This window comes from Cricetulus griseus, chromosome 5 (genome assembly GCF_003668045.3).
Source record: "Cricetulus griseus strain 17A/GY chromosome 5, alternate assembly CriGri-PICRH-1.0, whole genome shotgun sequence".
Classification (NCBI taxonomy): domain Eukaryota; kingdom Metazoa; phylum Chordata; class Mammalia; order Rodentia; family Cricetidae; genus Cricetulus; species Cricetulus griseus.
The window spans coordinates 96,855,243-96,871,209 of record NC_048598.1 but is presented as its reverse complement, the minus strand read 5'-3'; the positions used below and the strand labels follow the sequence as shown (position 1 = coordinate 96,871,209).

Here is a 15,967-nt window from a genome sequence, read left to right as displayed (position 1 = left end):
GGTTTCTGGGGCCTGGGTCCAGCCAGCAGGCTTCTGTCTCATCTCATTTCCTGCATCTGGACACTAGGCAAGAGGAGCCACTGGTGGGGTTGTAGGACAGGAGCTATTCTGAGTGACTGGCCCTGTACAGTGTGGCTATAAGTGGGTCCTGCTGGCCACAAATGCAGATGTCCATGCTCCCTCTGCTGTACTGGGGCAGGATGGGGCTGTCGATGGGGCTAGTGTAGGATGAGTGGTGACTCCCCAGGACATCAGCCACACCCACTGATCCTCTGTCACCAGAAGGACTAATTCCTTAGTTCCAGGATCACTCCTGATAGAGAGCCAGCAGGTTAGGAGAGACCTGGTCACCCCAGAGAGGTGTCCAGACACCAGGCTCTGCTGGGTGATGCCATCTGCCCTAGTAAAGTCTGCTGGGACAGGGACCTGACCTGCTTTCTTCCCATGATGTTGAACTGGCAGTTGGTGGCTCTCTGGTCCTGTGCTTTGGGTGGTGACCCTCCCCATCTCCACCTGCCATACTCTAAGTGCAATGAGCAGCCCTGTGTGGCAGTGAGCTGATGGAGCCAGCCAGGTATGAGGTACCTGCTCTTCTTTTCCATGCCATGGCTGCTGGGATCTCTGTCAGTGTTGGGTGCTTCCAGTGTCAGAAGTGCAGCCCTTCCATGTTCTGGCAGGGGCCACCACAGTGCCTCCTTTTGTGGTTCAAGGCTCGAGTGACTTCTGTGAGAACACTCCCCTTCCTTTCATGCAGCTGCTGTTACTTGATTCTGGCTTCCCTAGTTAACCTGGCATTACAGGTTCTCAGCTCATCTTGCCTTCTGTCAGAGTCTGCGACAAGCCTCTGGGATTGCCAGCCACCGAGTATTACATCGAGCATATCATTGTTAGTCACCTGAAGGCTAGCAGCTGCCTTTGCATGCATGGCCTGTGCTTCCAGGTGGCCTCAATGTTTTGTCATGTGGTCCTGAGTGTGATTGCAGTGACAGGAACTAACACTGCCTTGGATCTTGTGTGGGTCACTGTGTCCTCAGGCACTTGAACACAGCTTTCATATACCTTTCGCTGTTTCAGACTCACCCAGGATCCAAGTGGCTAAGGTGGCCTTGGATACACCCACACTTCCACCCCACCACCGTGTGCTCCGGAGGCCTCAGGTTTCCTTCCGTCTGGGTTACAGGGGGCTTTCCCCAGCAGCCTTCTCTCACTTTGACTTCACCAAGTCTGTGTTAGGCCACCCTGTGTTTGTTAGGCTAGGGACTCCCTGTCACTTCCCTTTCTTCCCTTTTGTGAGGTCTCTGGGGTTTGGCCAGACTCAGTGTGAGGGGGCTTCTCCCAAGCTGTAGGGACAGCAGGTTGGAGGAGGTGACATACGTGGGGCATCCTTCTGTGGGTCCCCTGTTGAGCTGAGCCATTGGGCACAGTGGTCATTCACCACAGAGGCCGGTCCTTTGCTGTTGTTGGTGTCCCTGTGGCCAAGACCTCCTGGGCCTGTGCTGTGCCTCCTGGACACTCAGTACTCAGCCTCACCAGTGCAGTGACATTAGCCAAGAGTGGGAATGACAGGTGCTCCATGTGTTGGCCACAGGTCTTGTGTTGCTCCCACTGTGTCGGGAAGGTTTTCACATGGAGTACAAGGTGAAAGTCATCATAGAAAAAGCAGATGGCATGGAGAGTGCATTACCCAAGCAGTGCCCCCACCAATACCTCCATGAGGACAGCAGGGAACTTCCAGGGACGTCACAGGAAGATGTTTCTAGGTGCCACCCTCCTGGTGCAGGGCTAGGAAGCCTGAGACACACAGGCCACAGGCATCCTCATTCCCCACTACAGAGCTCACAGTGACCTCTGCTCAGTGCAGATTTGTTCACATGACCGCTAACTGCTGGATTAAAGTGGCTGGCCCAGGGCCCAGCAATCTGGATGGATATTTGCTGGTGGTGTTCGAGGGTAAGAAGGTGGGGACACTATTGCCTTGCTGACAAGGCGCTAAGCACTTCAGTGACTGTCCAGCTGTCGTGGATGCCTGACAAGTGAGGTGCCTTCTGGAGGCAGAAAGGAAGTACAGGCTCCTGCTTCCTCCCTTCTGCCTGTCTCTGCCTGCTGTTGTGACCCAGTCCCCAAAGCTCCTCTCAGGTGGTTGTCACCTAGGGTGTTAGATGACAGGTGCTTTGTTCTGGATGTCACACCTCCAAAGGAGGGTAGAGGGTTGGCCCATCTCTAGAGGCCTTGGGGTCACAGCTGATACATTGGTGAGGCTGGCTGTATAGAGCCTGTAGCAGCGTGGAGGAAGTGCTAGAGGTTAGGGAAACCCAGAGAGGATGTGCCTGCCTCAGATGAATGGCAGAGGCCACAGGAAGACTCAAGACAGCACCATGTAGCTGCTTACCTCCACCAGGCTGGCCCCCTACTCCCTTTGAAGAGGGAATAGTAGGTTCAACAAGCCAGGACCTGAGGCCAGAGCATATGGTTAGGACGGCTTCCCATCACCACTCCAAACACAGAGTTCACTGGCCCAGAGCCAGGCTTCTTCCTGCAGTGACTTGGGGCCTTGAAGCCCACCATACTGGGTACAGGTGTGACTTGGGAGTTTGCTTGATGTGTGCCAGATGTGAGTGCTATGGGCATCAGCGTCTACTGGCTAGTGTGCAGGATCCTCCCCAGCTCCTGTCTGGGCACTGACATCATTCTCTGTAGCTGCCTGTCGTGCATCCTGAAAGAACTCCTGTCCTGGGGACATGGGAACAGCATCTACCCCTTCCTCACACATGAAGGTCCCAGTAACAAACCAGAGTGGGACCAAGTGTGTGATCGCAAAGCAGCTTCCCCAGCCTGTGAACTCCATCCCCTCCAGAGACCCAAGCCTGTGGTCATTTAGGACAGAATTGCATACAAAGCTGAGAGGAGGGGCTTGTGTCTCAGGTAAGGGTCCAGTGACCTTGCAGCCTCCTGGGTGGTGTATCATTTGGTAAGTGAGCTCGTGGGGTCTGAGATGCCCATGAAGCCAGCCACTTTTTTTGTTTGTTTGTTTGTTTGTTTTTTGTTTGTTTGTTTTTTTTTTTTCGAGACAGGGTTTCTCTGTATAGCTTTGGAGCCTATCCTGGCACTTGCTCTGGAGACCAGGCTGGCCTCGAACTCACAGAGATCCGCCTGCCTCTGCCTCCCGAGTGCTGGCCAGCCACTGTTTTGCTGGGAGCCTGTAATAGCTGTGAAGCTCTGTGTGGAGTAGAGGGTTCGGGGCTCACTCCTGTCCCCCAGCCTTGGGATTCCTTGTGTGCCTGCACCCTCTTCTCCTCCCTTAGCCTCTGTCCATCTCTGTTATACTCCCCTGTGGAGGAAAGCCAGGGTGTTTTTTAGGGCTCTATATGCCTGCATACCAGAAGAGGGTATCAGATCCCATTATAGATGAGTGTGAACCACCATGTGGTTGTTGGAAATTGAACTCAAGACCTCTGGAAGAGCAGCCTTAACTGCTAAGCCATCTCTTCAGCCCCTTATTATTATTATTATATTACTATTATTATTATTACTATTATTTTTTTTTATTATTTGGTTTTTCGAGACATGGTTTCTCTGTGTAACTTTGGAGGCTGTCCTGGAACTTGTGCTGTAGACCAGGTTGGTCTCGAACTCACAGAGATCCACCTGCCTCTGCCTCCCGAGTGCTGGGATTAAAGGCGTGTGCCACCAGTGCTGGCCTTATTTCTGTTTTTTTAAAGAGATGTTTTAATTATGTGTGTGGATTTGTGCACGTGACTACAGTATTGGTAGAGGCCAGAAGAGGGTGGTGGGTCCTCTGGCATGAGCCACCTGATGTGGATGCTGGGAACCAAACCCAGGTCCTCAAGAGCAGGAACTACGCTTGGCCTCTGAGTAGGTCTCCAGTACCATCTCTCTTCATTTGTACTCAGGACAACCTTTAGCACGTGGGTCCAATGAGTGCCAACAAGCATCTTACCCCACTGAGCCATCTCGAGAGCCATCCCTGTTTGTTTTTGAGGTGGTTTCATGTATCATGTATCCCAGGCTGGCCGTGAATTCCTGATCCCCCTGCTTCTGCCTCCCAAGTGTCAGTTAGGAGTGCAGGTGTGTGTGCCACCACGTGTGGTTTCTGTGGTTTTTGTGCATGCTAGGTGGGTGTTGTACTCGTGGAGCCACATGTCCTGCCCGGAGTGGGTAGATTGTAGTTGTTATCATTGGGTATCTGTCATACCTGGGGCCTTGGTAAGGCAGGTCTGGATGGTTCCAAGTCAGAACCAGGCCAGGGTGAGTCTGGTATGCATTGATGTCACCTGCCTCAGTGCTTCCAACTACTGCTGTCCCGAGCTAAGCATGCCTCTGAACTCCTTGCAGTTGTAGCTTGTCTGATGGCTCTTTCTGCCTCAGCCCAGGCTCTGTCCTTTGTGTTCACCAGATTCCTGGAGAGGCCTGGCTTTCCTGCTGACCTGACACATGTACCTAGGGCACACATGCTCATTGGTACTGAGGGACTGTGGTGAGCTGCATTCCTAGGGGTAGGTGGCAGGGAAAGGCTGGCTTCAGCGGTAGCAGGTACCATTTCCTGGCCTGACAACATCTGAGGCCTGACACACACACACACACACACACACACACACACACACACACACACACACACACACACACACACACACACACACACACACACACACAGAGCATCCTAGGATCGCCAGTCCTCTGCATTGTAGCTGCCCTGCTCCAAGTTCCTAGGTAGTCACAGGTGCCCAGGCAGCACTAGTAGAAGGAGAGTATCTCTTCTCATAACCTCAGCCATGCATTCATGAGCCAGTCTCCTGGGCCAAGGTGCTGTCCTCACAAGCCTAGAGTGAGGATGGGTTGAAAGGGACCAAGACGGCCAAGTGCTGTCTCCTTATACATCTCACTGGTGCTGGGTACAGAGGCGGAGCTTAGGCCGGGCATTAGCTCAGCTGCCTACCTGGATCATAGAGGTGCTGACAGGGCTCCAGGGACCTGGCACAGACTGTGGTGAGCTGCTCTTCTGCCCAGCCTCCCGCCTCCCCCTGTTGTCATTTGTGCTGGCTGTGGCTACAAGAGGTGTTAGCCTGACTGGAAAGAATGCCATTCTCTGGTGACACTCGAGCTTCAACTAGGGCTATAAGGCAGACAGCCAGACACGAATGGTCACTGGGGCACTGGGGACTGAGGTGGTGAGAATGTCACCTGTTAGCAGCCTGCCTGCTTAGCATCTGTGGTCCCAGAGTCAAGCCCAGTGGTGTCCTGTGTTGCAGATTGTTTCTTGTCCTACCAGGTCCCGCTGCCCTTCTCAGCTCCAAATAAGCACATAGACGCTATATTAATTATTAAACTGTTGGCTGATGGCTAGGACTTTTCATTGGCTAGCTCTGTCTTAATTATTAACCCATTTCTATAAACCTATGCATTTCCACGTGGTCTTGGCTTACTGGAGAGTGCCCAGACCCGTTACTTGCTACTTTGACGGCTACATGTCATCTGTTTCTGGCGGGCTCTCTCTGCCTACCTTTCCTAGAATTCTCATCTCCTAGTCCTGCCTGTCTTCCTGCCTCATTGGCCAAACAGTGTTTTATTCATCAACCAATAAGAGAAACATATATACAGAAGGACATCCCCCATCAGTCCTGTTTCTCTAGGAGAGTGTATGAGTATGGGCCTTTCTGTGTGTCCCTTTTCAAGCCTGCTCCCTGATGGTTGCCTTGTGTTCCTTTCCTCCCCATGTCTTCTCCATATGTGCCAAGCATGGACACACACATATCTACCAGACCAGGCACTGTGGCTTTCTCCAGCACTGTGCACCATATATAGTGCCTAGGCTTACTTTATGCAACCTCAGGGGCTTGTGGTGTTCATGGGAGTTACCATAGCCACAAGGACACCATCGGTTGCACGTCTTGTCCCATCAGGTACAGAACCTGCCACTGTCTGCCTCTGGGCAGTCATGGCATTGTTGCATAAGTCCTTTTAATTAGCACCTATGGGGACCAGGTTGGTTGGGTTTCTTGGGTCACTGTCTAAAGAGCAGGAGCCTAATGACCAACTGCTTGCCAGTCAGCCATGATAGTGTACACCTTTAATCCCAGAACTTGGTGGGCAGAGGCAGGAGCATCTCTGTGACTTGGAGGCCAGCCTGATACACATAGCGAGTCCCTGTCTCAAAAATGAAGCAACCCCCCTCTCAAAAAAAAAAAAAAAAAAATTCCAGAGTTGGTTCCTAGCTCTTAGGCAGGAGTAATATGATGCCCTGGTGTCTCGCACTCTGCCGACTTCTCGAACCCCAGTCCTGCCCCAGGAATGTGAATGCAGAAAGGAACAGGGCTATGTTACTGTGGGACTCCACATGTAGGTGCTTTTAAATTATTTTTGTACACATTGCATGTGTGTATGTTGTTGGGTACCTGTGCGCACGCACTGGCATATTTATACATGTATGTTTAGCTGACAAGAAACAAGAGTCATGTTGACTGTTCAGATGCAGCATTGGGAAAACACTGGTGTTTCTTTTTGCAGAAAAGCCTGCTGTTGCACCATCCGTCTTTGTGTTCCAGAAGGACAAAGGACAGAAGGTAAGGGACCACTGTGCACTCTGCATACACACCTTCCTCAGACTTGCTTTGTCTCCTAAGAAGCCAGTGGAAACTAGGCTGGAGACCAGAACATGCGCTCGTGACAGATCTCCAGCACCCTCCCAGGTCCCAGTACTGTGCTCTAGAATTGTCTCCCTATCCTGGAAAAGCTAGAGCAGAGGGACTGTGGGAAGGACAGAGGTTGGTGAGTTTAAGAGTAGCAAGTACTGTGCACATCTTGGGGTGCATGGAGCACACAGCCCCCATTATACCCCCAGCACCTCAGGAAAGTATCCTAGCTTGGGTATGTCACTGCATCTGAAATAATCTGGGGCTTACTGTCCCTGCCTCTGCTTCCTGTCTATGGAGCTGGTGTCTCCCTCTCTGAGGAGATATCACCCCAGAGGCCATGTACTGCATGTCTAGTGGGCACTGTGTCTGGGCCTTGCCCCGTAGGGAGAGGCAATAGCCAAGGATGCCACAGTCCACCTGACTGTCCTCAAGGCCATCCATTTGTACTGTCCTGGACGTAGCCGTGTGTAGGGGTCAGAGGCATGTCAGAGGACCGAGGCTGCTGGTGGCCTGGCTCCCAGCCTGTGTGACTCTGCTGCGTTTGCATCCATTGGGAGGCTGGCAGTATTTGACATCGTCTAGGTAATCAGCTGGGGGCTGCTGATGGCCAGATGATGGTGCTTATAGTCGCCGCCACTGCTGTGTGGGTCTGTACTCAGGAGGGAAGCTGCTGCCTGTCCCACCTCCATGCCTGCCAGGGCCACACTGCCTGCGTGGTGGTGTTGAACCACTCAGTTGTCTGTTCCTGTCTTTTGCTGAAGCATCTGGAGGCCCTAGGAAGCTGCTGGTTTGTTTTGGTGACAAGAGTGGTTTCCAGAATGCCATTGTGGCCTTCTGTCCCCAGCCTTATGACAGCTGTGACCTGGGGTTCTCTGCATGGTCTTCAGTAAGGAGTCGGAGTAGTGCGAGGTCCATTTGGATTGTTTTCTGTCCAGTGTTGGTAGTATGTGGCTTTTTTGAGACCCTCCTGTGATCATGTGTCAGACAGCTTTAATTGGCTGTGTTGGAACCCATCTCCCGCCCCCCTTCCCAGCTGCCCCTTTGCTGCTGTGTGGACACATAGTGAGTGTTGGTTGCTTTGGAACACCCCCACCCCCCACCTCCCCCCACACGCAGTCCCCAGCTGCCCCTTTGCTGCTGTGTGGACAGATTCACAGTGAGTGTTGGTGGCTAGGGCAGCTTGGTGCTCTGCAGTTTGCATGCTTTTTGCCCTGTGTTCCATACACAGAAGGTCCTTGCTAGTCTCCCTGCGGAGGAAGCCCCCTGTAGGAACTGCCAGCAGGATTCACCTTTGAAGGGGGTGCTTGGGGTCTGGCTAGTTATGAGCACACATATCCCCCAATGTCACAGTCTTTGTAGGTCACATAAGTTCACTGCTTTGGGTTTAGCTTCTCCAAAAGGTCCACATGACTGGCCTTAGGCACTGGCTTTGATGTCTCTGAATGTGCCGTGTGTTCTTACCAAAGCTATGGGCTTTTTGGTGTGGCTTCTGCCTTGTGACCACCAAGCAGAACTGGTGGCTAGCCTGAGCTACACAGTGAAGACTTGTCTCCTTATTTGTATGCAAGCATTTCTGTGCACCCCAATGTGTTTTGGTGCCCGTGGAGGCCAGAGGAGAGTGTTAGGTCCCCAGGACTGGAGTTAGAGGTGGTTCTGAACCATCAAATGTGGCTGCTGTTACAGATGACATGCCTTCCCCGTGAGGGATCCCTCCGCACACTTCAGAGTTAATGCAGGGAATGGCTCTTTAATAGAGATTGTTTAGCTCTGGCTACGGCTTGAGGAGGAGCTGCCTGGGTTAGAGATTTACCTACCTACACCATAGGCTCATGCATTTTACATCCGTCTGTCATCCCTAGTCTCCCTCAGGTCCTGGCTCAGGTCACACTTGGAATAGTTTAAACAGACAGGAGACTCAAGTCTGAGCATTTGGGTTGATGGGAGATTCTCAAAGCAAAGATGGTTCCAGAATTATTTCTTGAGTATACGGTGTTACTTGGGTCATCTTACCTACCTGGTGGAATTATGCTTTTCTCCAGAAGAGAACCAGTTGCTTTGGGGAGGCCAGGACTTAGCATTGGTGGTGGTTGCATTGCCCCTTGAGCTGCCTGTAGTGGTGTGTTCCTGGGGATGGGCCGATGGCTGGTCAGTCCTGTGAACAAAGGCCGTCATCCTGGCACAGGACCTGCTTGTCTCCAACAGGTCTAGTTGCTGTCTCTGGGGTTTATTTAGGCAATTCTCCCTTAGCTCAGTTTTTGTGATTTAGTGTCTCCTAAGCTACACAGTTCTGTAGCCGTGAATCTCTTCTGCCTTACTGGGAGCCAAACCCAGGTCCTCTGCAAGGAGAGTCAGCATTCTCAGCCCCTGGGCACCATCAACCAAAGAGTGTGTATGAGACCTTTGTCCTTCTGTCCCCAGGCAGGCTTCTCTCAGGAGTCTGTTTCCCCTTCCTCTGTCTTTGTTTTGCTGTTATGTTTTTTCTGTTTTATTTGGGAAATCCTCAGATCCTCAGAAAAGATGATATTAAGGCTGAGCATAGTAGCACACGCCTTTAATCCCAGCATTAGGAGACTGAGGCCAGCCTGTGCTGCATAGGGAAACCCTGTGTTGGGGGAACCCAGTACTCATGTCTACCTAGCATTCCCAGGGACCCTGACTGAGGAAGGATTTGGTGCAATCCGTGCCTGAACTGTGGTCCCTTCCATAGCACCAGGAGCAGAGCACTCCTGATGCAAGTAGTCAGTGTGGAGTCAAAGTTTGGTTGTCTCAAAGATGTGTGCGCCATGTGTGGGGTGAACTTCCTGATCTGCATCGATCAAGAAGCCTGTTGTCTACCAGGGGAGTGGATGCCCCCAGTTGTCCTGTGTGAGGTAGTAAGACTGCAAGATTTGGGCTAGCCTGGGCTACAGAGCAGGACCTTGGCTCCAGAGAAAGCTCAGTCTATGTAAAACAGGCTGCACTGAATGGTGGTGCAGGGAGAAGGTGGTTCACCTGCTGACCAGGAGCTTCCGCCTCCCAGGACACTTGCATCATTGGCAGTGCAGTGGCAGTGGTCTGTTGGCTGGGGTGTTGCCCAGGGTGACAGGTGGCCACCTCATGGTGCTGCCTGGGATAGGAAATGTGCCCACTCCTGTTTGTTTTAGAGGTGTTGTTTGTTTCTGTCATTTGTTTTTGGTGATGGAACCAGGAGCTGTGAGCCAGTCTACCATCCTAGCACAAAAGCACATCCCCAATCCAAGCTTGGTTGTTTATTTATTAATTAATAATTATTATTAGTTTGGTTTAGAGACAGGGTCTCACTGTGTTGTCCTGGCTGGCCTAGAACTTGCTGTTTTGAGAAGGCTGTCCTGAACTCTTGGAGATCAGCTTGCTTCTGCCTCCACCTCCCAGGTGCTAGGATGCACTTCCTAGGTGTGCACTTCCACACCTGGCTTATTTATTGATTTTTTTTTTTTTTTTTTTTTTTCTGAGACAGGGTTTCTCTGTGTAGCTTTGGAGCCTGTCCTGGAACTCACTCTGTAGACCAGGCTGGCCTTGAATTCACAGAGATCCACCTACCTCTGCCTCCCAAGTGCTGGGATTAAAGGCGTGCGCCACCAACACCGGGCTATTTATTGATTTTTGAGATCAGAAATCTCATGCTTGAGGTTAGAGATGGCCTAGCAGTAAAGAACACTGGTTGCTCTTGTAGAGAACCTGGGTTTGGTTCCCAGTGCCCACATGGAGGCTCACAACTGTCTGTAACTCCGGCTCCAGGGGATTAGACATCCTTCTCTGGCCTCTGTGGGTTCGTGGTGCACACATTATTTGCAAGTAAATGCTCACACATGAAAAATAAGGAGTCTCCAGCCGGGTGGTGGTGGTACACACCTTTAATCCTAGCACTTGGGAGGCAGAGGTGGGTGGATCTCTGAGTTTGAGGCCAGCCTGGTCTACAGAGTGAGTTCCAGGACAGCCAGGGCTACACAGAGAAACCCTGTCTTGGGGGGAGGGGGGCAACAACAAAAGTCTCAGGGTGGTTGGGTGGTTTTGGTTGTTTGTTTGTTTGTTTGTTTGTTTTTGGTAATTTATTTTACTTGTATGGGTGTTTTGCCTGATGTATTCAAGGAGGTCAGAAGAGGATGTCAAGTCCTCTGGAACTGGAATTTCAGATAGTTGTGAATTGTCATGTGGGTGCTGAGAATCAAACGTGGGTCTTATAGAAAAGCAGGCAGTGTCAGCCCTGTGGTCATTATTTTTAATACAGAATCTCTTATAGCCCAAGCTGTCCTTGAACTCACTGTGTAACCCAGGCTAGCCTTGAACTCTTGAACTGATCTTCCTGCCTGTCTCCTGAGTGCGAAGGTGGTGTGGGAACTGGGGACGGAACCCAGGGCCTTCCACATATGAGGCAAGTGTTCTACGATGGAACCACGGTACAGTTTTATTTTGAGACAGTCTTGTGCTGTAGCCCAAGCTGGGGTTCAAGTTTCTAAATGTTGGGGTGACTGGTGTGCATTCCTACAGACTCCAGACCTTTGACACCCGAAGACTGGTGGCCATACTGGCGGCATAACTGTGTCCTGGGAATGCTTGCTCTGTTGTCAGTGGTAGGCTGCTGCTGTCAGTGGTGTCCCCTCGCAGCATTGTGAGCAGTAACTCTCAAAAGTCATTGCTGTTCAGCCCCATCACTGGCTTTGGACATGTGGTACTCCTGGGCAGGTGACCTGGAGCATTTGGCTCTTTAGTGTGGCTGTCCCAGGGGATACGGGGTTAGAGGGGGTGGCATGCTGGTGTGCTATGGCTTAGTACTGGAAGACGGGCTGTGGAACACTCCTTTTCTTTGCCCCCAGGAGCCCACTGTGTGCCTTCATGTGATGTCAGTCATCGGATCCTGGCTCCCACTTTCCCAGAAAGGGTTAAATCTCACTCTAAGAGTAGCAGTAGCCATTGTGCCCCTGGGAATAACTTGCACAGGAAGCTGATGTTGGCCCTTGATGATGCTGAGATCAGAGTGTGAAGTGATCTTATGTAGAAGCTTTGTAAATTCTCCTTATCCCTCTGGACCAGGGTCTCACTGCGCCAAGGCTGGCCTGGATCTCACCATCCTCAGTCTGCCTACTGAGTGCTGAGATTGCGGGCTTGTGCCACCATACCTGGCCTTGAAGGAAGTTTGATGGAGCCGTTTCTTTCCACAGGGCTCTGCGTTTGTTGTATTTTCTTTTGATGGGGGTCATGTTTCAAAGTAGCACCCATACCACGTCTGGTGACACAATCCTGCGTCCCAGCCACCCGGGAGGCTGAGACAAGAGGGCCCCTGGAGCACAGGACTCAAGGTGACCTGGGCATCACAGCAAGACCTTGCTTGACTCAAATCACAGCACAGCCCTGTGGGCAAGTCATACCCTCGAGACATTTCCTTCATCTCTGGCAGTCAGCCACAGTCATTTCAGTTACTGGCTGAGAACCAACTGGTGGACAGTGTTGTATGGGGCTTGGGGCCCTGGAGCCCTGGAGCCCTGGAGCCCTAGGCCACTGTGGCAGGACAGCACCTGTGAGAAAGAGTCAGGGCCACAGATGCTTGGCCTAGATGCCCTCAGAGTCCCCAGGTCTACCTCAAAGGCTTCCAGGCATTAGCTTTTGCATCCCTTGGCCTTTTCCAAATAAGCCCACACCCAGGATATGTGGGATGAGCCTAGGAAAACCAGAAGCCAAAGAATCTGTGGATGGCCTGGCCCCTCTGTCCCCTGTCCTGTCCACTGATAGCGTTTTAGTGTCTAGCTAGAGTGGCAGAACCCTTGGGGTTTGTTCTCTATATCATGTCTCCTTTCTTGTTCTAAGAGAGTCTCCTTGCTGAGCCTACCATTGTTCTGAAAAGGGGGCTCAGAGCCTACCTGCCCAAGAGCCCTGTGCATGGGAAGGAAGAGGTAGGGACAGGGACCCTCCCCTTCCCCACGGTGTGGCCTTCTGTGTACATTGAAGGAAAATTGTCTTTTTTGCCCCCCAGTCCTCCACAGAGCACAAAGACTTGCCGGAGTCGGGAGAGGAGCCTCGGGGGGAGGCGGAGGCGCCCCGCCCTGATGCGGGGCACCCCGAATCTGCTGGGGAGCATGCCTTAGACCCTCCTGCCCCTGCTAGTGCTTCTGCCAGCTCTCCTCCGCCCCCTGCTCCTGCAGCCCAGCCTCCTTGTGTGCGAGAACTGTCAGGGGTAAGTGCCCACAGCCCACCCTGAGCTCTGTTACCCAGGGCTACCAGGTCCTGAGTCTCTGTCCCTTTAGCCCCAAGATCTCCCCCCCCCAAAAAAAAAGCAGCTGGGAAGGGGCAGCAAGTATTTACTTGGCCCATTTTAGTTATGCCACTGACAAGACAGAGGGACTGAGCCCCCTCTTGTCTATACCACAGTGAGAAATGGGGCCTGCTTCCTGGGAGATGGGAGGGGCCCTTCCAGGAGCTGGTCAGCACTATCACCCTTACAGGCTCCTCCTGACCCTTTGGCCTCCTCCCACTTAGCTTTTCATGAATTTGAGTGCTCAAGTTCAGGGTCTTAGGAACCCAGGGACTCAGGAGACTCTGAGCTTGGACTGCAAAGAAGCAAGAGAAGGGCCAGGTGGTGGGATTAAAGGCGTGCACGCCTTTAGTCCCACCACTCGGGAGGCAGAAGCAGGTGGATCTCTGAGTTCAAGGCCAGCCTGGTCTACAGAGTTAGTTCCAGGACAGCCAAAGCTGCACAGAGAAACCCTGTCTCGGTGGGGGAAAAGAAGCAAGAGGAGGGAAAGCCTTGTCCATCCCTTGAGCACGTGTGGAAGGCATAGGTGGATGGGTAGCTTACACCCCAATGGCAGGAAGTGTCTGTTTTAAAAGATAAGTGAGAGTGGGGGAGGTGGCTCAGTGGATAGAAGCATTTGCTGTGAAACTAGGATGACCTGAGTTCAAATCCCAGCACCCACATAAAAAGCCAGACATGGCTACCTGTACCTGAAACCCCAGCATTGTGGGGGAGGGATGAGACAAGAAGATCTCAGAGTTCGGTGGCTGGCCAGCCTAGCTCAAAATGATGAGCTGCAGCTTCAGTCAGAGTGTTGTCCTCAGCTGGTCTCCAGACACAGGCATACTCCAAGTTAGATAAGAAGAGTCCAACACCATCACCAAGTCACCAGGTGTGTGATGACAGCAGGACCAGACTCTGCCTGCATCCTTTACAGGCCTGAGTGATGTGATCCCCCTCTTCACTCCAGCCACAGCCCCGAAGCCTGGGTCATTCTGGGAGAAGGTTTGACTAGGGTGAGGCTGTGGTCCCTGCCCTGTCATTTGAGAATTCAGAGTGTGAGGGAAAAGAAGCGTGATTTTTATGGTGTGTTTTGAGATATGGGAAGAGTCCTCTGGGATGCAGAAGAGGGGTGACAACAGAAGCCACATGAATCAGGGTGCTCCATTTTTACTTTGGACAGAGCACCCTGGAAACTATATCCAGAAGCCTCCGGTCTTTGTGCAGAGGAGTGGCGATTTCTAGGCTGAGCCAAGAGCAGGTCCATCCCAGAGCCCGCATGACAGTAGCTGCTCTCTAGAGCTGGTGTCCTATATGGTGACCTGGGCCCACAGAAACTGACTTTCATGGGCTGCAAACTTAAGCAACATAGCCCCAGATCATCCAGGGAAAGGGGCCTCCAGATAAAGGGAGCTGGAAGTGACTCAGTGCTTACAACTTCACAGTGCCTGGAACAGCACTGTCATACCACTTGGTGACAGCCCTGAGCCACCAGGCCAGTGTAGAGTTCTCAGTGGGGAAGCTGGGCTGGCTGCCAAGGGTAGTCTCGTGGCTGGCGCATTGCACAGACATACTGTAATTTGGGTCAATTGGGCTGTAAATCCAGTTGGGTGGAACCTGATCCTGGGGATACCAGGTTGAGCTCACCAGTACAGCAGAGCAGGCTTTTATCTTGCTGTGCCCTCAGTCTCAGTTGAGGAAGCTGCCCAGATACCCAGAGGGCTCCTTCATTTCTCCAGTCTGTCTGTACTCCATGCCATGTCTCCTAGGTGTGTAGGGTGAGGGTGAACTTCTGTGGTGAGCAGCCTCCTGGCCTGAGGACACTGGAAAGACCGTGCGGTGCAGCATCCATGTGCACTTGACCTTGTAGAACGCCATCCTTGAGGACAGCTTTTTGTGCTCTTGAGGGTGGGCGTGTGTGTGTGTGTGTGTGTGTGTGTGTGTGTGTGTGTGTGTGTGTGTGTGTGTGTCTGTCTGTCTGTCTGTCTGTCTGTCTGTCAGTCTCTCTGTCTCTCTCTGTCTCTGTCTCTCTCTCTCTCACACACACACACACACTCACATACACTCATATCACCCACACTTAAAATTGTGTGTATATGTGTGGGCCAGAGATGTATTTGAGTTCTGTGCCCAAGCAGGTCAGAGGCTGGGTGCCTCTGGAACTGGGGTTATAGGTGGTTGTGAGCTGCCTCACATGGGTGCTGGTAACTAAACCTCTGTCCTGTAGAAGACCAGTGAGTTCTCTTAACCACTGAGCCATCTCTCCAGCTCTGAAGGCAGCCTCTTTGATGTCATATCAGCTGGCCACCCCCATAGCACCCAGAAGTGCCTTGTGTGTGCTTCTCATCCGGTACCTATTTGCCAAGACAAGCTAGGTTCATGCTCTGTTGTGGGGTTTTTCTCAAGCATGGTCTCATATAGCTCAGGTTGGCTTTGAATTCTTGATCTTCCTGCCCCTGCCTCCTACCTCCCACCTCTCTGCAGGCAGAACTGAACTGGTTCACAGGTCCACAGGTGCCATGAGCATCACTTTGAGCTTTGTCTATCCAAGGTGGTGTGGGGATCAGTTGGAACACTGCCTTGGCCTTTCCCGTTGGCTCTCTGGTTAGTGAGGTGGATACCTCATTCAACCTGTGTCTCTGTGTGTCGCCTGAGCCCTTGTCCTTGAAGCAGTAGGACTGCTTCCTCCCCTCTCGGAAACTTCCATCCCCACACGCACCCCTAGTGATATCACAGATGAATCCATGAGAACCTTCTCCCTTGATGGAGCTGAGCAGCAGCAAAGCAACCATAACATGTGAGGATGTTGGGAGCTATGTCTTCAACTGTCCCCGGCATGAGTCTGCAGGTCCTTCACCACTCACCAGTGTCTGCATAGTCCCCAGGGTGTGGCTGGGCATGGATCCAGCAAGGTAGCAAAGACCAAGAGAATGTTCTCAAGGCATCCCAGAGGACAGAAGTTCAAGGCTCACACATAGTATGGCTCCCACTATGTGCTAGGTTGTAGACCCTTGCTGGTTCTCTGAGGTACAGAGTTCACTGGGCGGGTTCCCAGCAAATGTCTGTTGTGTGG

General features: G+C 52.2%; 1 protein-coding gene across 2 annotated transcripts in view; it reads left to right on the top strand.

The window, feature by feature from the left end:
- Window positions 1–15,967, top strand: part of Ranbp3 (RAN binding protein 3) — a 37,685-nt gene that overhangs the window by 5,717 nt on the left and 16,001 nt on the right. The window contains exons 2-3 of one of the 2 annotated variants that reach the window (XM_027416821.2): window positions 6,523–6,578; window positions 12,637–12,837. In XM_027416821.2, coding sequence (XP_027272622.1) covers window positions 6,523–6,578; window positions 12,637–12,837 — 257 coding nt within the window. The remainder of the gene's footprint in view (window positions 1–6,522; window positions 6,579–12,636; window positions 12,838–15,967) is intronic. The other variant, XM_027416822.2, reaches the window with a different exon arrangement.